Source organism: Podarcis filfolensis (assembly GCF_964270895.1).
Source record: "Podarcis filfolensis genome assembly, chromosome: 2".
Taxonomy (NCBI): domain Eukaryota; kingdom Metazoa; phylum Chordata; class Lepidosauria; order Squamata; family Lacertidae; genus Podarcis; species Podarcis filfolensis.
In genome coordinates, this window is record NC_139605.1 from 81,560,951 (window position 1) to 81,582,853 (window position 21,903).

Here is a 21,903-nt window from a genome sequence, read left to right on the forward strand (position 1 = left end):
GTAAACAACAACATTACCACTGACCCCACCCCTAACCCAGCACCTTGTTTTTTTCTCTGTGGCCATATTTAATGTGACCTTCCTTTACCTTTTCTCCTCAATCCTCCTCCTCCTCCTCCTAACCTCCCACCTCCCCTCCCCTTGGTTTCCCCACCTCTTCTCTCTTTGGTCTCACTAATTCCAATTGGCATCCCCCTCCCTGTCCAGAAACAAAGCTTCCAATAACTAAACAGCACTCAGCAAATAAAGGATATAAAGTAACCCATCTAACAACTGCCCTTCCAAACCTTTTCCATTTCTCCTTGCTCACATGTGGAGTGGAAGCACCATTAATGTCTGGGTCCTCTCTCTGGTTTTGCTTCCTTCAGGGGAAATAGACTTTTTCCAACCCGTTCTCTGCGTCTTTTATCATTCAACTGATTCTCTCTGCTCCTTTCTTCGTGTTTCCATGGCAACCAACTGGGTACCTTGGCCTACCTCAACCACAACTTCTCTCTTTCTTTTTCTTTTTCTTTTTTTCTAATCCCAATTCCTGATTTTTTAAAAACAAATGCTTGAAATTTTATGGGATTTACATATAAAAATTTGACACAGTACAGAAGAACAATGGGGAGGGTGTGTTTTTATTTTAAATTTTTTATTTTTTTATTTTGGGCCCTTTCAAATGATACTTCCAGGCCTTCCTCCACATTTTTCGAGATTGTTACATACTTAGAACTTCGTTTTAATTTTTATCAAAGCGCCATTCTGGCTTTAAGCAGCCTGTAAGATTGCAGTGGAAATGTACATCTTAGATCCTATACACTGCAATCAGTGGGGCTCCCCTCCCCCGCCACTCCCAAAGCTATGTGTTCAGGATCAGGATGTAAGGCACAGAACAAAACACTTTTTTTCTCAGTTATTGAATAGAGCAGGGGTCCTCTTTTGAGCCTCTCACCATATTTAATACATTATTGTTTGTGGACTCACTTTTATGTGAGGAACATTCAATTGCACATGCTGAGTGGTGCCACTTTTAACCAGGGTAGCTTTGTTATCTACTACTGTCTGAAAATCAAAGTGAAACAAATGTGTGGATAAAACTGAGCATCAGTTATTCCACTTGTGATCCATCTTTTAGTGGGAATTTTACCCTAAGCTTAGGCACTTCTTTGGAGAGAATCCCCCAGCTATTTTTTTCAGTTGAGTCATTCCACACACACCCAACCTCCAAGTAATGTTCTAACATGTCTTGAAGGGCCTATTTCTCTTAACTCTTTTTCTCTGCTCTACTATCATGATAATGTGAGAATCAAATAAACCCATAGAAAATAACATTTTCTAGAATACATATACATTAATTATACCAATATACTAACCACTTTGATGTGGGAATTTTTAATTTTCTTGCTTACTGTTTCTTTTTCTTTCTTTTCTTTTTAAATTCCTGATCAATCCTGGGTGATTTTATTTGTGGATCTTTTCCCCCTTTTCTGCCTGTTTTGGTTTTTTTTTTTTTAAAGAAAGCTGCAGTCATGATCATTGACTATCTGTCTGTTATTGGGGGAAGATGGGGGTGGTGCATGAAAGAAGTGGGGGTCAGTCAATGTATTTTTAATTTGAATGTCTTGGCTAGATCTGGAGGTTATATACCTAATGTAAGTATCAGGACTCACAACTGCAATGAGCCTGTCTTAACAAGGGACAAGCTGTCAGGTTAGTGCTAGGAATCGAGCAAATTAATTAATTTCAAAGTAGTAAAACTCAAAAGCCAGGCTTGATTCCACCCAACCCATGTCTCTCTCTTTTTCTTTCTTTCGCTCTCTCTCTCTCTCTTTCTCTCTGTTTAGTTTGTTCTAAAAGCACTGTTGATTTTTTTCCCCTGCATTGGTTTGGAATTTTTTCCCAAGATTGGGGATGGAGGCATATACTTATACTTTTCTTTTCCACAGGTTTCCATGGTTTTGGATGTGGATTTTTACTGATTGTTTCCTTCTCTGTTTCTGACATCTTCTCCCCCAACCCCAGAGCACAGTTGCCCCCATCCCGACTTAGAAGGCTGAGTCGACACTGCCCCATCCATGAGGGATCGGAACCAGTTAACGCTTTGTGCTGTCCCCCCCTCGCCAGCGCTTCATTCTTTAATGGTGTGTTTCTCCTCCCCGCTGCCAGGAGTCATCCATCCCACCCCACCAACCCAGATGGGAAGCTGGGCTGAGCCGAACCTGTGAGACTCCATGAAGCTGCTTTGTAGCGACATTGTCAGGCAAGGTGTTCAGAGCAGGCAGGCCTTAGGCAGGATTAGAAATCTGAAATCTCTTGGATTTTGCTCCTATCCAGCTGCCCATCTTTGTCCTCAGTTCGTCATACGTAGGCAAGAGAGGGTGGCATGTACATAAAAATAGCACAGAGGTGTATTTGTGCAATGTAAACCATAGAGACACACAAATCACACAGCAGTAACAGTCACCCACGGAACCGAAAGTAATGCATAGAAAAGTCCACATGAACACAGCCATATTGATAGCTCTACATTCAGAAAAAGATAGAGATATATGATTAAACACATGCACTTGATAGCACAAACACAGATGCATTTAACACACATTCAGGAGCAAACAAATGCCATCTACACACATACAAATCCATAAGACAACACTAGCCACCTTGAGTGCTTCAGCAGTCTGGTAGATAGTACCATTTAAAACAAAGTTCACATGCTCCTGAAAGCATCTACAGAAATAGAAATGTGGATCCATCGCCACGAGCACATCCTGGGTGTCCACTGACTAGGCATTCACCCTTTGGCAACTCTACATGCAGCCTCTGGGCACATGCATTGAATTATGGCAAACATTGCTGTTTCCATTCTGGAGACTTCCTCTCTCTTGCCAAGCCACTGCTGTCCTTAACTGGTCCTAAGAGTACACTTTGAGGAAGCTAATCAGAGAGTGGCTCCAGACAGCCTATTCACTCTAATGCTGCTCCTTCCCAACCAAAGCAATAGACAGCTTGACCTTGAGAGAGAAATGAGAAAACTCTGCAATTCATGGCACAGTACTTAGGTGAGCTACATCTAGGTTACTGGGATGGTGGTGCATCCCCTGTATTTTCCACTCAGGTGGATATCTATAGATAGAGAAGCCTGTGAGACTAGATAGAAAGAACCATAGAGGGCTTTAGGAAGTGAAAGAATAAGCTGACAAACCATGATTCTAGATTCAGGTAGGTAGCCGTGTTGGTCTGACGCAGTCGAAATAAATAAATAAAAATTAAAAAATTGTCCAGTGGCACCTTAGAGACCAACTAATTTGTTCTGGGTATAAGCTTTTGTGTGCATGCACACTTCTTCAGATACCCAGCTTATACCCAGAACAAACTTAGTTGGTCTCTAAGGTGCTACTGGGCAATTTTTTGTTATTTTTTTTACTGACAAACCATGACTGCCGGAGCTCACAGGTTCAGGCTCCACACCCTGGCTTGATGATGATGACTTTTTCAGTTCCGAGCTGTTTCCCTGAAGCATGACCATCAATTTGCAGGGAGAATTGGATGGGTATGGGCATGATATAAGATGGGTCCCTGGCCATGTGGCAGCTTTGATCCCCCGGGAAATAGGGAGGGGAGCTCTACTGACCTGGGGATTCAAACACTTCCTCTTCCTAATAAGGAAAAGGAATGACCTTCCTTTCTGAACGAAAAGAAATGAGGGGTCATGATAAGAGAGTGATAAAGTTAGCAGGCCAGCCACTTTGACCAACTTGGTCAAATCCTCTCTTTTCCCAGCATTGATCTGGAGGTTCCTTCACATCCATGGGCAGCTTGTTCAACAGTACTGTATTTCACTCCAGCCGTAGACTATCTTCTGGCCTCAAGTCCCACAAAAGCCAACAACTTTGCCCTGGTATTGGCTTGTGGAATGTGGCCTTTGGAAAGGTGCAGAAATGGGGGGGGGGGGTGAGGGAGGATACAGGTGTCACAAACATGAAAGTGACATGTGCATCCAGCCACTGTGAAGTGACACCGGCACAGTCTTAAGAGCTACGGCTTGAGACCGGTGCCAATAAAAATAAAACCTTTGAGGCGGCCACTTAGTGAGTCTTGAACGCTTTTTATTTTGACTTGAAAGAGACTCACTATGACAAAGTTTGAGAACTATGGACTAGACAGAGATAAATAGCTAACACAAGGGACACCTTGCAGCACTACAAAATCCAACTGCTCCACATTAAGCTGTTCTTGTCTGATGAGTCACACCAGAAAACACTACAGGGATCTTTAACAGACCTTGTCATTAACATTTAGGCTAGGCAGCTCCCCTTCCCCCTGACTCGCTGTCATTCACTAGTGAACCCATCCATCACTTTACATCCCTCTGCACCACAGACCATATCAGATAGCCGTACTGTTTTATGCAAGGGGACTAAATAGATGATCTCTGCACACCTAGTATACTAGGATTGATAAGCTCTCTTTCTTCCTAATTAAGGGGGGAAAGACAAGTAATTTACAACCCGTCCTCCTTGGCCTATTTCATCCATGCATTCTTTAAAACAAGTTAAAGGAGGGAAGGCTAGGCAGCTCCTTGCATTACGGCCCCATAGTGGAACATATGAGGACAAAAGCTTTTCAAAGGTTAGGGTTTTATCAGATACTCAGTTTGGATCTGTAAGCTGCACCACTAAAATTGTAGTGTGTAATGCAAGCCTCAAAGGACTTCTGTCTCTCTGAGCCAGGATTCCTGAGTTCTGCCTCTAGCTCTCAAGAGGACAAATAATGTCCATTAGTTAGAAGGTGTTTGGAAGCAAAGAACTCCTGGCTTCCAGACCAACAATTGTCCATGTCTGTGAATCATCTCTTATCCCTTCCATATGCCAGTAGTCCCCCATCACCACGAAAGTTAGAATGCAGAATTTTCCAACAATGATAATAAATCAGTCATTTATTATTGCTAAGAAGGATGTAACATGCCATCTCCATGGAGACCAAAACACTGTGAATAAGAGTGAACTCCTCAGGTTGCTGACTCAGCCCTGCTTTCTCCCTCTGAGGTTACCCAAGGACTGTGACCATTGGAAACAATGGGAGCAATCTAGCATACACTTAAGCCCACATAAATCCCACTGGTTTCTATGGGACTTAAGCTTGCTTAACTGTAGTGTAGATTGTGCCAGAGTCATGAGACCCAAGATTGCCTTGTCCTCTCCCTTCACTTAAGCAAAAGTGGATGAGAAACACATCTCTGGCCACTTGTACTGGTATGGCAGCATAAAGGCTCTGTCTGGATCTGGGAGAGCAGGGGGGTTATTAATAAATGCTCCGTGGGGGCTTGGCATTGCAAAAAGTGCTGTTCTCCTCCCCCATGGCTGGTGCCAGACAATTCCCGTCCTCCTGATTTGCCATTAATTTTGGAACCCTTGGCACACCTCATCCACTTCCAGGTGTGTTGTGACAGGGTTTGATGGTACTGACCCCAGCCCAAGGGAGCAGTCTCTAAATTATGCCCATCCCCAATAAGCTTCAGTGCAAGCTGTGTCCAGAGTCATGTGGCACATCATAGCAACTGTGCGTTATTTAGTAAAGCCAGAGCAGAGAATTCACTTCTGCATTCACAGAATATCCCAGACATTCTGGAGTTGATACAAGGCCCAAGTAAAACCCTGCTGACACTTCGGTGCGAAGTATATTTGATCCCACACGCAGAAGCAGTAAGCCAGCCCCCAGCAGAAACTGGGTTGCTTGGGATCAGGTTCCACCCCACCCCGCTGGCCCTTGTACTATGACAGCAAACCCAGTTTACTGGCCTCTATATCATGAGGTGTGGTTAACAAGCACACTGTGCAGCCTTTTAAAGCCCACAGCCTGGATTTAGTGTGACGGCTCCTATGGCTCCTCTATGGCCACTCAGTAACACTGTTCTGTAATAGACAAGGTGAATTCTCTGCTATGATGCTGCTCTCCTCACCCCACCCCACCTGCTCCTTCCACCACTAAATGCTTTTTTTCTCCCAGCCTTGCTCCAGCTAACCGGAGGCAGACACTTGCAGAATGCCTAGCCTGATTTGTCTTCCTTTCAAACTTTTTCCTCCCGGCTTTTCCCAAGATTCCAGGCTGCCAACTGGGTGGTTGTGGGTGGAAGGGAGGGCTTTCCTTTCCCATCTGCCCAGGTCTCCCTCCCACTGTCACATCACTCCTTCCACCCCCTGCCATGTGCACTAGTCTCATGTCCTTTGCTGATGTGAATCAAACCTGGCTGATAAGTTGCTCCAGTGGCACTCAGGATATGGGGGAAGCAGAAGCTGTTGGTTACTTCATCCTTCTGCTACAATACCTTTAGTTCTTCTTTTCAGAAGGGATCCAGTCCCTCAGCTAATCTACAGCTCTCTGTCCCCAGGGATTGAAAAATAGTCTCTTTCAGCAGGAAGAGGAAACACCCAATCTTTCATATTCAGGGGGATTTTAACTGGCCAAACATTGGATCTTTCTTACGCTTGTTTTTCATTCCCCAACGTCCCGTTGAACAGTGTTTTGATATCAGTAGAGGAAATTCAGGGCTGGAAGCCCCTCACCTTTTCCACCCCCCTCCCCATGGGAAGGCATTCCCACAAAGCTGTTCTAAAGTTGCAAAAAAAGAGTCTAATCCATTCCATGAAAGTTGGAAGGGTTGAAACAGCTATTTCAAGAACACTTTAAGTTTCTAAAATTGAATTAGAAATCCCTGAGAGAAATTAGAACTATAAGAGTCAGATGCAAAAATAGGGACCAATTTCCATCTGTCTCAGTGCTAACACAACTGGAATTTAAGTGTTGCATGGCGGCTGGCATAAATTAGCCTTGATCCATAGTGAAACAGTAATTCCCTTTGAACATGGAACAGGATAGCTTTTGGATCATCTTACCAGCCTTAAAGGTACTCCTTTGCAGCTCCAAAGGAGCTCCATAGGACAAGCAACCCCAGCTGCTTCTAGATCAAGTGGAACAGAAACTCTGTAGGAGTCCAGTTGAGTAAACAACAAACATGTCCCTCCTCTAGAGAGACTCATAGAATACTTGGTTCCACCAGCCCCTCAGACCAGATAAGCATACACTATTCAATGGATCCCATAGGACAAACAGCCTCACAGCTCCATACTGAGCCCTTCATTTTTGAAAACCTGATTTCCATACCGTTAGGTGGTATTGCCCCATTTGCTCCAATGTAGAGCATCTGATTTAGACCATGGAGGGTTTAGCTGGTGCCAATTGCTTTCCCATAGCTGTTAAACTGTTGCTGTGTTGACTTCTAGAAGGTGATGCAGAACATGCAACCAGAGAGTAGGGGCTAGAATTGTCAGTTCAGCAACACTCCTGCTCAGATTTATGGGTTTCCCAGATGCTGCCACTCAGATCTCTGCAGGGAAACAATCTGACATCCTCTGCTTAATGCCAGAGAATGTAGCAAAAGGAAGGGAGGGAAGGTTTGGAACCCCTAAATTCCCTTTTTAATTTGATCCGGAGAAATTGTTTCTTTCCTCTGATGCTCCCCTGCCCCCAGTATTTATTTAACTTGTCACTGAGCCGTCTCTGCTCAATAACAGATAAAAGTCTCATGATTGCAGCTGCTCTCAAAACTCAGCGCGGATTTCACTTCTCCTGCCAACAGCCTTTTACAAATTTATCCTTTCTTCTCTCTTTCTCTTTCTCTTTCTTTTTTTTACTTCTTGCTCTATCACATTCTTTCTGGATTTCCCCCCTTTTACCCAATCACCCTTTCCTCCCTTACATCCCCTCCCTAGTATTCGTTTGCCCGGGGACACTGCACAAGATCCTGGAACCTACCTCGGCCCATGAATCGGAGCACCAGTCTGGAGCCTGGTGCAAGGACCCTCTGCAAGCCGGAGACAGAATATACGTCATGCCATGGATCCCATACCGGACAGACACACTGACAGAGTATGCCTCGTGGGAGGATTATGTGGGTGCCCGGCACACCACCACTTACCGCCTGCCCAACAGGGTTGACGGCACAGGTTTTGTGGTATACGATGGAGCAGTCTTCTACAACAAGGAGCGGACACGCAACATTATCAAGTATGATCTGCGGACGCGCATTAAGAGCGGAGAGACAGTCATCAACACAGCCAACTACCATGACACCTCACCCTACCGTTGGGGCGGCAAGACTGACATTGACCTGGCAGTGGATGAAAATGGGCTATGGGTCATCTATGCCACTGAAGGCAACAATGGCCGGTTAGTGGTGAGCCAACTGAATCCTTACACGCTGCGCTTTGAGGGCACATGGGAGACCGGCTATGACAAACGCTCAGCATCCAATGCCTTCATGGTGTGCGGAGTCCTCTATGTGGTGCGGACAGTTTACGTGGACGATGACAGCGAAGCAGCTGGTAACCGTGTTGACTATGCGTTCAACACCAATATGAACCGGGAGGAACCCATCTCGTTGACCTTCCCAAACCCCTACCAGTTCATCTCCTCCATTGACTACAACCCCCGTGACAACCAACTTTATGTGTGGAACAACTACTTTGTCCTGCGCTACTCACTTGAGTTTGGCCCACCTGACCCAAGTACTGGTGAGACATAATCCTTGCACCTGAACATGGGGTGGGGTAGAGAAATCATCACTGACTTGAAATCATGGGCCCTTGGCTTCTCCTCCCATTTTCCATTGGGTTGTCAAATACATTAGGGGACAAAAAAAGCCGTGTTCATTTGCTTAATGCCCATTTTTAATTGTACATTTCTGCAAATACAGCATTCACTTGAAATTACTTCTTAAATACATGTATATTTAAAATATATACATTATACTAAAGATTATGTATAGGCAATCCCAAATGTACTGCTTAAGAGTGATACATTTTCACTTGAGCTAACCACCAACACACTCTTAAGGTACTCTGCGAGCAATCTCAAGTTATTGAGCCATTGTCTCTCCCAACTTCTACTGTTCAATATCTCTGCCATCCTCTGCCATCCATCACATTTCAGGAAACATCCAACTATATAATGGCAAGTTCATCTTACAAAGCAAGGCTTCAGTCCCAAAGCTGGCTTTTGAAAATATATTTCATTTTTGCCATTTTGCCACAAGCAGGTCTTTTAGTTCCAGTCGTACAGTAAGCATCAGAGAATCTGCTCAGTTCAATTCAAACTCTCTGTGACCCCAAAAGAATTAATGTGTGCCTGAAATTCTGACAGTTAGCATCACGTGGAGTTTAAATTGACAGAGATGGATTGTCTGATGTGCAATATTTGGCAGAAGCCTGGGGTCTACGAAAACTAATTCCTTGAAGCTGGACTGAAGGGGGGGAAATCTGTGCTTATTTTGAATACAGGAAATTCAAGATCAGTCATGCCCAGGTGCAGTGGCAGATTCAGATTTGTTTAGTGCAATATGCAGCTAATTTGTTTCTCTGTTCGCCCCCATTGCACAGCTGCTGCCTGTGCAACACTAACGGTTAAACTTGAATAAGGTTACATTTGCATGTACAGGTTACTTGCAGGGTTGGGGTGGGGAAGAGCGAAATGTAGCCTTCTTTTACCTTGGTCACCAGATGTTGCCCTTTAAACCCGAGGATGTAGCAAGAGAAAGGCAGTCACAGCTCCTGCCACCCACCCCCTCCTTAGACCTGCTGCCTGGCCCCTTCAAACGGGTCTCCAGGTGTGCCAAGAAGCACAACGGATGCTGGAGTGTGTATGCACAACAGGGCTCTGGAGTGGAATAGTTAGGAGAAGCTGCATCTGCCTTTTCTTCCACTTTAGCTGGAGATTTAAGAGTTTGGCCAAGGTACCAATCCTGGTCAGGTTAAAGAGAACAAAAGGAGATTACTTTCAGAGTGAACAGAATTTTGCTAAACTTCCCAGATAGAAACAATTCCATTGAAACTGAGCATTTGATTAATTAAAAATATTTGGTTCTGAGGAAATGTCATTCAGCATCATGCTCATGAATACTTCTTTCAACATTTAAAACGGCAAGTGAGGATTTAGCCCTTTGTGTCCCATCCCTTCAGGAAGGACCTGGCAGATATATACTTTCAGAGATGTGAAGAATTTAGTAGGGACTCGTCAAGCTAACTGGTTAGAGACCTTTGCTTTGATGCAAATCAAAAACCAATGCTACCTAAGAGCATAGGAACCTGCCTTATAGTGCGTCCAACTCTTTGGTTTTTCTACCTCAGATAAGAAAAGGTACTTTTACTCTGTGTGCAGCATGTGGTGGCTGAACCTGTGGGGATATTTTGTACGTGGGTGGAAATCTATTTGCCTTTCTACCCACAGGCCCTGTCACCTCGACACCCCTCAGCACTACAACCACCGTTCGTCCCACCACCATCACCAGCACAGTCTCACCTGCCGCTACAACAACAACACGGCAGGTGCCCCTCACCACCCACCCCATAGGTGCCATAAACCAGAAGGGTACAGAGCTTCACCCAGTCACCGCCATAATGCCCAGCACCCGGCGTCCACCAGCAAACAATCAGCACGTCTCTCCGGAGCTCTTCTGCGAGGCCAAGGAGGTGCGGCGTGTCCAGTGGCCAGCCACACAGCAAGGCATGCTGGTCGAAAGGCCTTGCCCTAAGGGCACACGAGGTAATGAGCTGGCTTTATTTGAGTCCTAGAGGCATCAAGATGCACCCAGTTTCAAATGGGAGAAGCTGGGACTCCGGCAGAGTGTATTCTCGCCAATGGTGCAAGGAGCAAATGGGGCTTACAGGATATTGCCTGTGACCCCACAGCACTCAGCTCAAGGAAAGTGTGACAGCTTGAACTGTTACTATGACTTAATTCATTCACACAACTTTCTGCAATGTGAACTCAGAGCTGGCAATTCTCAGTGGGATGAATTGGTTCTGCCATCCCCTGCTAACAGAACTCATCTTGTTATTGCCACAGTACTAAGCCATTTATCCCCGCTCTGTACTCCTTGCTATATTAGTTAGATGTGAGAACTGGACTGTCTAGGAAGAGAGCTCTTCATTCACTACTAAGGTTATGATTGCTCTCTGAGACCCTTAATCTCTGGTCTAGTGTTGGGATAGGGTGGGGGTGGGAGGGGGAAACCAAGCAGCTGGAAGCTGACTGAAATCTCCCCCTGCTTTCCCATGCACAGGTATTGCTTCCTTCCAGTGTCTTGCTTCGGAGGGAAACTGGAACCCACGGGGGCCTGATCTCAGCAACTGCACAAGTCCTTGGGTCAACCAAGTGGCACAGAAGGTATTGCTTTCCCCTTCCCATTACAGAGGTCTTCACTCAGACAGTTCACATTTGGGCTTCATTCATGCACAACTCCTTTTACCTGACTGAGGCCAGTCTGCATTCCTTTCCCCTCCTTTGGCAGATCAAGAGTGGAGAGAATGCAGCCAATATTGCCAGTGAGCTAGCCCGGCATACGCGTGGTGCCATCTACGCCGGAGATGTCAGCTCCTCTGTCAAACTAATGGAGCAGCTCCTGGACATTCTGGATGCACAACTTCAAGCGCTGCGCCCTATTGAGAGAGAGTCAGCTGGCAAGAACTACAACAAGGTGCATAGTAGTTTAATGGCTTATATCAGAGGTTTTCAAACTTTTTGAGTCCCACTGGCCAGCCCCAGAGGCACCATACAAGCCTGGGGAGCTTGTAGTCAGGGCTGCTGCAACAAACAGCTGTGCAAGACTTTGAGAGGCAGAGACGCAAGAGGGCATCAGAGGAGGGAGGAAAGAAAAGAGGGGCAGAGGCCATTGTTGCCTGTGACATCCCTGACCACCATTCAAGGCACCACAGGTGCCATGGCACACTGGTTGAAAGCCACTGGCTTAGACAGTGGTTCTAGGGCTGGCAGGCAGGGAGCCTGACCCCAGTTCAAGCAAAAAAAATTGGTCTTGGGAGGGGGGATAGCAATTCATCAAGTAAAGCTTTTTGCATGGTGAAGGTGTCACTGGTTGGATTTCTGCTTGTTGCGCAGCTTTTAAAAGTACAAGAGTCCAATAGGAAAAAAAGATGGCAACATGGTGTTGGGGGACAAGGAGTGGTAAAGGAGGATTGGTGCTTATAGGCATTGGGAGCAATGCATGTTGAGGCAGAAGGATGCCACCGAGAGTGAAGGGTTGGAGCTAGAAACCATGAACCTGCATCCAGGTTTTACAGTAACCATGGGAGCTAGAAATGAAAGCTGAGATCTTTGAGCTTAGTGAAAGATTCTAGTTCTGTAATGCATGCCCTATTTCAGGGGTCGCCAACTCCCAAGAGACTGCAATCTACTCACAGAGTTAAAAACTGGCAGTGATCTACCCCCTTTTGGGGGGTTCAGGTCAAAGTTGTTGAGCTTCTTTAGGGGGAGCCAGTTATCTGCCACAGACGTCCAGTGATCTACCGGTAGATCACGATCTACCTGTTGCACATCCTTGCCCTATTTTATGCTGTCTGATGCAATCCTAATAACAAAGTTCCCTATACCCACTTCTTAATAAATAGTCTGATGTGAGACTATTCAGCTTATGCTGAAAATGGCTACTTTTGAGGTGCAGTCCACCAAATGCTGCTGCTGTACAGCCACTCAAACAGTCTTTCTAGCAAATGTAAATAAATCTTATCTAAATGTCCAATAAGATGTTGCTTTGGATCCACACTTTCATTCAGGATATGCCTTCATTATCTCTGCCTGTTGATGAGTGACTTCATGGCCAGAGCAAATGTGCTTAAGATTCCCATTGAACCTATCCCTGTGGACCCTTCTTGCAGAAATTGCGTTCTAATCATTTTCTCTCTCTTTGTCCACCTGAACCTTTGCTCACTTTCGGCATGGATGTATCACCCTGTAGATGCACAAGAGAGAAAGGACATGTAAGGACTATATTAAGGTGAGTGTGATTAACAGGTCCTGTGGTTGAAATCCAGATAGGAGCTGCTACCCAAGAAGCAAAGTTTTTCTCAGTTTTGAATCTCACAGAGCAATCCAGGTCCTCAGTCAAGCATGCTTGAGTGGAGCAGAGCTGTCCCCATGGGCAAGGCATGTCCCAGAGCTCCTGTCCAGATTATGGGTGGGCTGGTATTAACCAGTGGAAACTCTCCAAACACAGATGGGGCAGGACCTCAATGGAAAGGGGCCCAATCTGGGCCTCTTTAATGCATCAGCATGGGAGCTGTCACAACATAGGGCCATTTTAGAGTATCCAGACTGCATTATTAGGCGCATGTCTGCACTTTAAAGCTCTGTGTCTGAGCATTTTTTTATTTTTTTGGTCCTAACACTTTCCCTGGGAAAACCCACCTCCACGTTCCTTTAAAAATCATGACAGATGCTCATTCCATAACTGGAGGCAGGGGAGGAAGAGAAAACACATAGATTCAAAGAATATAACAAAATAATATTTATTTTTTATTTTACTCTAAGAACACCACATAAAGACAACTCTCATAATACTAAAGGAAATCATGGTACATTATCATTATATTTCTGGTTCCAATAATGTACGAATAATAGCAGTTTTCAACAGTGCTATCCATTTGTTGTTGATTTTCTTTTACTCTGATATAATTGGATAGCTTCATCATTTCAGCTGTTTTCCATAACTTCCCTAAATAGTCATCAAGTACATAATAAATTCAGCTACATTTTAAAAAGGAAAAGCACGAAATGACAGGGCATTTCTGTGGGCACATGGGTGATAAATACGTGCTCTAGTGAAGAAATAATACAATGGAGAAGTGTTCAGACTCTAAAATGTGAAGGGAGAAAAGCAACCTAAAACAGTTATAAATGGAATAGACATTTAGATACGGGATTGTTCTGCTCATCATTGAGCTCAACAAAGGCAATTTCTAGTAGGTGCCTGTGCAATACACATAACTGCATTACCAAAGGCAGTTGATTGCAATGCCTGTGCTGTTCAGGGGAAGAATTGCTTTTTCCCAGCTATGGAATATTTGGAAAATACTATACCCCCTTACAATGGAAGGGCTGCTTGGAGGGAGAATGTCTAATTCCTTTACAACAAAGGAGTAACAAATGCGTGGTTCATGCACAATGTTTTATTTTATTTTTTAAATCCCAACACTACTTGTAAAATTATACTCAAAGCAGCCTGGAAAGAATTGTCAGGTGGTGACAGCAATGCCACCACACAAAGACACATGAATGTTTTCTCTCTGTGAGAGGAGGCATCTGTAGCTGGTTTATTATACAGTGGGAAGCTAGAGGAAGGGGGGTGCTTCCATCCTCTCTCAGAGCTCTATGTCATTCTAGGCTGTGGTGGAGACGGTGGACAACCTGCTGCGACCTGAAGCTCTAGAGTCATGGAAGGACATGAATGCCACAGAGCAAGTGCACACAGCCACAATGCTCCTTGACATCCTGGAGGAGGGAGCCTTCCTACTGGCTGACAATGTCAAAGAGCCAGCCCGTTTTGTCACTGCCAAGACTAATGTGGGTAAGTCTTTATGCTGGGCTCACATAGAAGAACTAAAGGGGGAGGCTGTTATCCCTACTCAGAGACCCCAATATTTTGCTTCAAAATTTTGCATTGAATGGAGCAGACACAGTGCCTGAGCCTTCTAAATGTAGAGAGGGAGAAATATCAAATACTGGTAGTAAAGGGAAGAGCTGTCATTTAAATATGGAAAAAGTCCTTATTTATAAGCACTGGGGTTGTCCTTAAAGCACGTCTACTGCTACCATCCAAATGTACCATGGAAATCTGTTGTGTAGTGCATTGGACAAATTTCTTACCTAAACATTGCTGCCATTTAGAAAGTTGCACAGATTCTGATTCCTTAGGAGTTCCTATATGTCCAGTAAGAGGTATGTGTGCATTAGTTACTCAGGACAATGTATATGCAGGGTGCACACACCATTTCCCTTGTGAAAGCAATGTCTTTAAGAGAAATTTATTTTGTGTAAAGTGGTTCTTTGGACATGAAGCTTACTCAAACAAGTCAACTTCAGCCAACCTACTTGACTAGATTGTTATGATGAGAAGCTGATGAGAATTGGAAAGTGCTATAGAAATAACAATCATAACATAATAGATCCAGTTCCCTGGGTTCCATCACTTTGTTGTGCTGTAGAGTGACCCAGATATATACTGGTATACCTCGCTTTATTGCGCTTTGTAGACATTGCTTCTTAAAAGGATGTGGAAGCCTGGCCACTTCCAGGGGAAGGAAGCCCCCTGCCACCACTGCCCCTCTTCTGCCCACAGGAGTAGAGCTGGCTAGAACTGGAGCTGGCTTCTTCCCCTCTTGCCTGTGAAGCAAGGGGGGCCTGGCTTAATAGACTACAGTATAGTGTAAGCATAACTTTTACATGCACTGGGAAACAAAAACAAAAAGAATTGTGTGATTCACTTTATTTTGGTGGCATGGAAACGAACCCGCAATATCTCCAAGGTATGCCTATATTGCAAGCACTAGCTTTCAGGGGATGGAAAGAGGCATTGTATTGAAGATGCGTTGTCTCTGCACCCCAACCCAGGAACTAGCTTCGAGTGGGAAAGCAGCTGAAAATGCATTGCCTTGAAACCTGTGTGAGTTTGGGGAGGCAGAGTGTCTAAGCCAACAATAGGAAACTCGTGGCTCTCCAAATATTGTTAGACTACAACTCCCATCATCCCTGGCTGCTGGCTGTGGTGGCCACGGATGATAAAAGCTGGAGTCCAATAACATCTGGAGAACCATATATTCCCAATCCTTTCTCCTTGCCTGCTGTGACGACACCAAACCATACTGTTGTACCTGGAGAACCTTCAAGAGGGCAGAGCTTCACTGAAGAAACCCAACCCTAGTGCTACACTGAAGACAGTTCTCCTGGGCAGCAGAGTGAAGAGGTGCAGTTTGAGGTGCTGAAGCAAGTAGAGAAGAAAAGGGCAGGAGGAGCTGGAGCATATGGAGGGAAGAGAAGGCTGGAATTAGGGGAGGCAAAAAGAGATAGAGTAGACAGGCAAAAGGGCGAGTAATGCGAGGAGGGAGAGATGGATGTCCTCTCCGCCCCCCACCCGCTAAATTCCTAGTGCATTTGCCTGCACACATTTATATAAGCACCGGTCTTGTGTGGGTCTCTTGTTCCTGCTGGATTTCCAATGCAGCTCTCTTCTATGGCTGTGCACACACTGGAAGTCCCACATACCGACAGGCACTGTACTGCTTAATAATACATGTCAGTATCTGTTGATGTTCACTCTAAATTGTTTGGCTCTTGCACAAGAAGAAGGAACTGCTTATGGCAGAAGGTAAGGCTGAGGCAAAAACTATAAAATTACATCAGGGAACCAATTAAGCATGTTAGCCTGCACTATTGAAGGAGGAAAAACCCACCCATGTTTTATGCCTTGGATAACCACTAATGAGATAGAATCCATTAGTACAACTATTGCCAAACCTTTCAACAGCATCATCCAAACCATTTTATTACAAGTGAGCATTCTACCAGGTGTTACTAGCTTGGTCAGAACTGTCAAAGAATCTAGACAATTATGGTTGTGCAAGCTAATTCTCTTTTTGTGCAGACAATTCTAGTAGTCATGTTCTTCAGCACTATAAACTGACAGCTTTCTCAAGCATCTTCTGTAGGGGGGGGGGAAGGACTTTAATTTCTGGTAGGAAACCTAACCCAAAGCTCTTAAAACAAAACATTAAAGCCGAGTCTTCTGAAAATCCTCTCTTGTATGTCACTGCTGCTTGGATTAAGTGACCCCAGAGCAGCAGTGCAAGCAATAAAATTTCAAAATAGCTCAGGCTATTTAGACAAAGAAAGAGAACAGCAATTCATAAGTGAGTGGAAATAACAAATCAAAGGAAGAAACAGGCAGAAGTGGTACAGATGCCTGCACAGAATTTTTGCATTTAGCACATTACTTCACCATAGAGATGTAGGCAAAACAAAACAAAAACTATCGCCAAATATAGTGTTAGCAGCCACAAAATAGGGATGGCAATTTGGTGTCCACAGAGCATTTTGAGGACAGATGTATAATTTGAAACAGGCTCGCTCCATGTCTGCTCAGGTAGTCCAGAGATGTGGTAACATGTGAAAGGTATATGCTCCGCTTATGGGGCGGGGAATCAAATTAAAAAGAGGATAATTAAAAATTGTTCTGAATATTGTGCCTATGTTTCCTGCTTGTATTCATCTCGCTCTTCCTCCTCATTGCAGTGCTGGAGGTGTCAGTGTTGAATACAGAGGGGCAAGTGCCAGATATTGTTTTCCCACATGAGTATACCACCAAGAATTCCATCCAACTCTCAGCCAACACTATCAAGCAAAACAGTCGTAATGGTGAGCGGGGAACGAAATTTGGGGAGGGAAAGGGACGCCAGGATCTCAAAGACCTTTTCTCTAATGTGATGAGAACCACATTTGCCTCTTTTTGTGGTCCAATATCATGGCCCTGATTCCCTTTCTTCTCTCTTCAGGGGTGGTCAAGGTTGTCTTCATTCTCTACAAAAATTTGGGGTTCTTCCTCTCTACTGAGAATGCCACCATCAAGCTGGGTAGTGAAGTTGGTTCAATTAGCCCCTCACTTGTTGTCAACTCACAAGTTATTGCTGCCTCCATCAACAAGGAATCTAGCCGCGTCTTCCTGATGGACCCCGTCATCTTTACCCTCTCCCACCTGGAGGTGAGACTTGCATGACATCTGGAACCAGTGTGCTCATTCCCCCATTTTTGGCACATCCTAGGGCATGCCCCACTATGGCACTTGGTGGTCTGTATCCTATTTCTGCACACATACGCCCAACATTGGAAACTCTATGCTTTGTAAGTGCATTGACGCTGATGTTTTCATTGTGTACCAATTCACTCCCATTCTCTCCAGAATGAACCATTTTCCTGTATCCCAACTTCTCAAAGCCTAGGGCCCCTCTACTGCTCTGGCTTCACCCCACGTAATTGACGATTCTTACAGGCATATTTTTTTCCATGTAGGAGAAGAACCACTTCAATGCCAATTGCTCTTTCTGGAACTACTCAGAGCGCTCCATGATGGGTTACTGGTCCACGCAGGGCTGTCGGCTGGTGGAGACCAACACGACCCACACCACCTGTGCATGCAGCCATCTCACCAACTTTGCTGTGCTCATGGCACACCGTGAAATTGTAAGAATATCATTCTCACTGATGGGGGCTGAGGGAAGATGCTCCAGAATGGTTGGGGGGCAGAGAGAACTGGTTTTCTGCCACCATCCCCAGCCACTGTCGAGGTCCCCCTTCCAGTTCATTATGCACCCGGTATCTTCTTGTCCATACGGGTAACCCAGAAAATCAGGGTGGTCATTATTCTTACATGAAACACTGGGAGTTGGTTCTTTCCCTGTTCGTAATAAAGATGCACTGGATTAACAGTTACTTGGAGGGTGGCAGTTTATTAGATGGAAACAGTCCATTGGCAGAGGACGGTAAATTAAGTGCTACCAGTATTACAGTCAACCTAAAATTTCAACTCTACAACAGGGGAGAGTACATAACAGGAGAGGAAAGCTGTGCACATCCAGCCTCATTCCGCTTTTCCTTTCAGTACCAGGGCCGCATCAATGGGCTGCTGTTGTCTGTCATCACGTGGGTGGGCATTGTGATTTCCCTGGTCTGCTTGGCCATTTGCATCTCCACTTTCTGCTTCCTGCGTGGGCTGCAGACTGACCGCAACACCATCCACAAGAACCTCTGCATAAATCTCTTCATCACCGAACTCCTCTTTCTCATCGGCATTGATAAGACACAGTATGAGGTGCGTGACAATCTCCCCTCAGAGCAACACCAAAATCACCACGGCATATTCTTCTGCATGGAGGGAGTTGAGAGAGTCATCAAGGGGCATGTGGTACAATAGGACAGGATGGAGATCCCACTGGGGAACATTTGACTTTGCCATGTCAGTGCAGCCACAGAGGGGAGGGGGTAACAGGAAGGGGATATCTGCAGGAAGTTTCAGCTCACTCTAGAGCAGACTCAGTTTACCAGGCATGGGAATGTGCTTGTTTTGTGACAGAAGCAACACCTGGGAAGTGGACAGTTAACACAATTGTTCCCCTCTGCTTAAGTCACCACTGCTGCCGGGAACAGCCAGGTGTCATAGGCATGCCCAGTTGTCATGAGGAGGTACTGCAGACCCAGGGACGAAATTGTGTGCGTTTGCAGGGTACAAGGGTGGGCATTTTCCCCTTGTGGTCACTACACAACTTTTAAAAGTGCAGCACCTTTTCCAATCATCACTGCCTTAAAAAAAATTATTATTGTGTGCTTTTTTTTTTTGGATTAGTCAGAAAAACAGGATATTTTAAATTAATTCAATAAATGCATTACAAAAAGAGGCATTGTGCTGATAGGATTTTTTCTGTCTCTCCCCTTCCATCCCAGATTGCCTGCCCCATCTTTGCAGGGCTGCTGCACTACTTCTTCCTGGCAGCGTTCTCCTGGATGTGCCTGGAAGCCATCCACCTTTACCTCATGCTGGTTGAGGTTTTTGAAAGCGAATACTCCCGCAAGAAGTACTACTACTTGGGGGGCTATTGCTTCCCTGCGCTGGTAGTGGGTATTGCGGCCGCCATTGACTACCGCAGTTATGGCACCGAGAAAGCGTGAGTACATGGAAGGCCAAAGGGAGAGGCTAGTGGAGGGTGCATGGCAATGATAAAAACAGGAGGTTGAGGCATAACTGGGGGGTGGGGGGGAGGCTAGTACACTGCACACATAACTCTACGCTAACTGTGGGAGGAGGAGCGCCACAGCAGAGGTTGCCAATGTGACATTCTTCCCCTGACACCCATGAAGCTTCTGAGCTGCCCTGCCCCCTTGATCATGAGGTGGTGAGGATGATTACCTTCTTCTCTCTTGAAAAGTACATAGTAGGAAGTTGGAAGAGTGACAGTCTCTCCCCCTTCCTCTTTTAGTTCTATGCTCTTTTTCAGGCTTATATTTTCTACTATAGCTGACTTACCCAGACTTCCTCTCTCTCTCTCTCGGGGGAGGCAGAGCAGGGCAGGGAGTGAGGAGAGATGTGGCCAGAGCGGATGGTGCCCATAGCACTTGCTCAGAAACCCAAATTTGCCCATGAGCCTGAAAAGGTTGGCAACAGAACTGGCAGAACAAGATTAGAGGTGGGTTTGGGTGACTTGAAAGATACGGGATGAGAAGTCCTTTAATGGATGTTATGACAGAGGGGCAGGGCAGAAGAATGAGCAGAGAACAGGCAAGGTTTTGACAGCACATTTCTGGGTGAGTGTCATCTCGTGCCAATAAGCACTCAGGCAATCAAGCCTTGAGGTGTTTTTCCTGCTTCCATCTGACACTTCCCTGCTCTCTTTTGGCAGATGTTGGCTTCGAGTTGATAACTACTTCATCTGGACCTTCATTGGGCCTGTCTCTTCTGTCATTGTGGTGAGTCACTAGGGATTGTTTGGGAATAGACACTCAAGGATTTCCCTTATCAGTCAAAGAATCAGAGTCCCAAAGTTGAGGAAAGAACCGGAGCCCTTGCTCTCCTCCTCAACCCATCATTAGACCTCCCTTTTTCTTCCCAGAGTTAAGAAAAGTGCCTGGGTGTAGGGTGTGTTTTCAACTTTCAAATTCCAAATATGAGAGGTGCTTAAAAGTTGCAACATGACTTGGGACTTCAAAAGACATTTTGGTTACATAAATATAATTTAGGTTTTCTTGGTAAGCAGAATGTGTGTAAAATTGTGTAGAAATCATTGAAAGTGGTTGCCAAGTACTTGCAGTATTATTATTATTATCGTTGTTATTATTTATATTACCTGACATTTTCAGAAGGTAAAATTAAAATTCTTTGGTTTTCTGAAAGCAGTTTATTTGCTTCTTCATCAAGTGTAGTCTTGCCAAGCTGAATGTTGTCCAATCACAAAAATAATAGCAGATTTGAATTCCTCACACCCCAAAGCTTATTTTTAAGGCCCCTCACTGAAGAAATTTGCAAAAATTAAGTTTCATCTCCTAAAATGGCATGTCCTAGCCTGGGATGTCATGTTGCTCATTCCTTCCCATCACACACAGACACTGACACTGACAAACCCTTTCCCCTGCATCTGGGGAAAGCCACTAGCAGGGGAAAGTGGGGGGTGCTTTTTTGCAGAGGACTCCCTTTCCCCTGCTCACATCCATCTGTACACATCCCCCAGATCAACCTGGTGTTCCTCATGATCACTCTGCACAAGATGATCCGCAACACGTCGGTCCTCAAGCCTGACTCCAGCCGACTGGACAACATCAAGTGAGTTTATGTTTGGATTCCTTTTCATCCTCTGGCTTAGATCCAAACTTCTCCCTACCTTAATAGCACACCTCTAGTGCCTTCAGATTCCTGTGGTGCCTTGTATTTGGTTCCTCTAAAACAGCTTAGTGGGACAAAGCCAGAGCAGAGAAAACAGACAACTTGGGGTTTAAAGGGACCGGACTCTTGCCCAGACCATGATATCGAGGACCCCATCTGTCTCAGCAGTGTCTCACTCAGCTGAGTGACCTACAGCTGGGAATAAACAGGCTAGAGGCCAAAGCATAGTGCTTTATGGGCTCAGATGATCCTTTCAGAATGCTGGGATATGGGTTGACTTACTCAGCTTACACTGGGTAACATTATGAAGCTTTTGTTTGATCACTTCACCAAAGGCTTTGGACTGCTGGCCATCTTTATGTCGAGTAGATCTTTCTTTTCCTCACGACCCACCACGCTGCAAAGGCTCCTGTGCATTCTCTCGTTTTAAGAGAGTGTCCTTATATTCAGGAAAGGAATTGTCACCCTCTCAGATGAATAGAGTGAGGCTGCTTCATTCAGTCAGCACAGTGGAGCTGTCTGAGTCAAGCAGCAAATGAGGTTAGAGTTCTGACACTTTGAGGGAATTTGTCAAGCTCAGTGCTGCAAATAGCCTGCAAATGCCAGTCTGTCAAAAGCCATGCGTTACTCACAAGTTCACATCTTCTTACACT

The 21,903-nt window shown here is 45.1% G+C and overlaps 1 protein-coding gene across 16 annotated transcripts in view; it reads left to right on the forward strand.

Moving 5' to 3' along the window:
- The window catches only part of ADGRL1 (adhesion G protein-coupled receptor L1), a 133,148-nt gene that overhangs the window by 97,897 nt on the left and 13,348 nt on the right, over positions 1-21,903 (forward strand). For 14 of the 16 annotated variants that reach the window (XM_083597577.1, XM_083597574.1, XM_083597576.1 and 11 more), the window contains 13 exons: positions 7,755-8,555; positions 10,267-10,581; positions 11,102-11,205; positions 11,330-11,515; positions 12,791-12,829; positions 14,215-14,398; positions 17,119-17,241; positions 17,379-17,584; positions 17,893-18,063; positions 18,482-18,691; positions 19,321-19,541; positions 20,274-20,340; positions 21,099-21,190. In XM_083597577.1, the coding sequence (XP_083453703.1) occupies positions 7,755-8,555; positions 10,267-10,581; positions 11,102-11,205; positions 11,330-11,515; positions 12,791-12,829; positions 14,215-14,398; positions 17,119-17,241; positions 17,379-17,584; positions 17,893-18,063; positions 18,482-18,691; positions 19,321-19,541; positions 20,274-20,340; positions 21,099-21,190 (2,719 nt within the window). Of the gene's footprint in view, positions 1-2,007; positions 2,127-7,754; positions 8,556-10,266; positions 10,582-11,101; positions 11,206-11,329; positions 11,516-12,790; positions 12,830-14,214; positions 14,399-17,118; positions 17,242-17,378; positions 17,585-17,892; positions 18,064-18,481; positions 18,692-19,320; positions 19,542-20,273; positions 20,341-21,098; positions 21,191-21,903 lie in introns of all 16 variants that reach the window. The other 2 variants (XM_083597571.1, XM_083597572.1) reach the window with 1 other exon arrangement.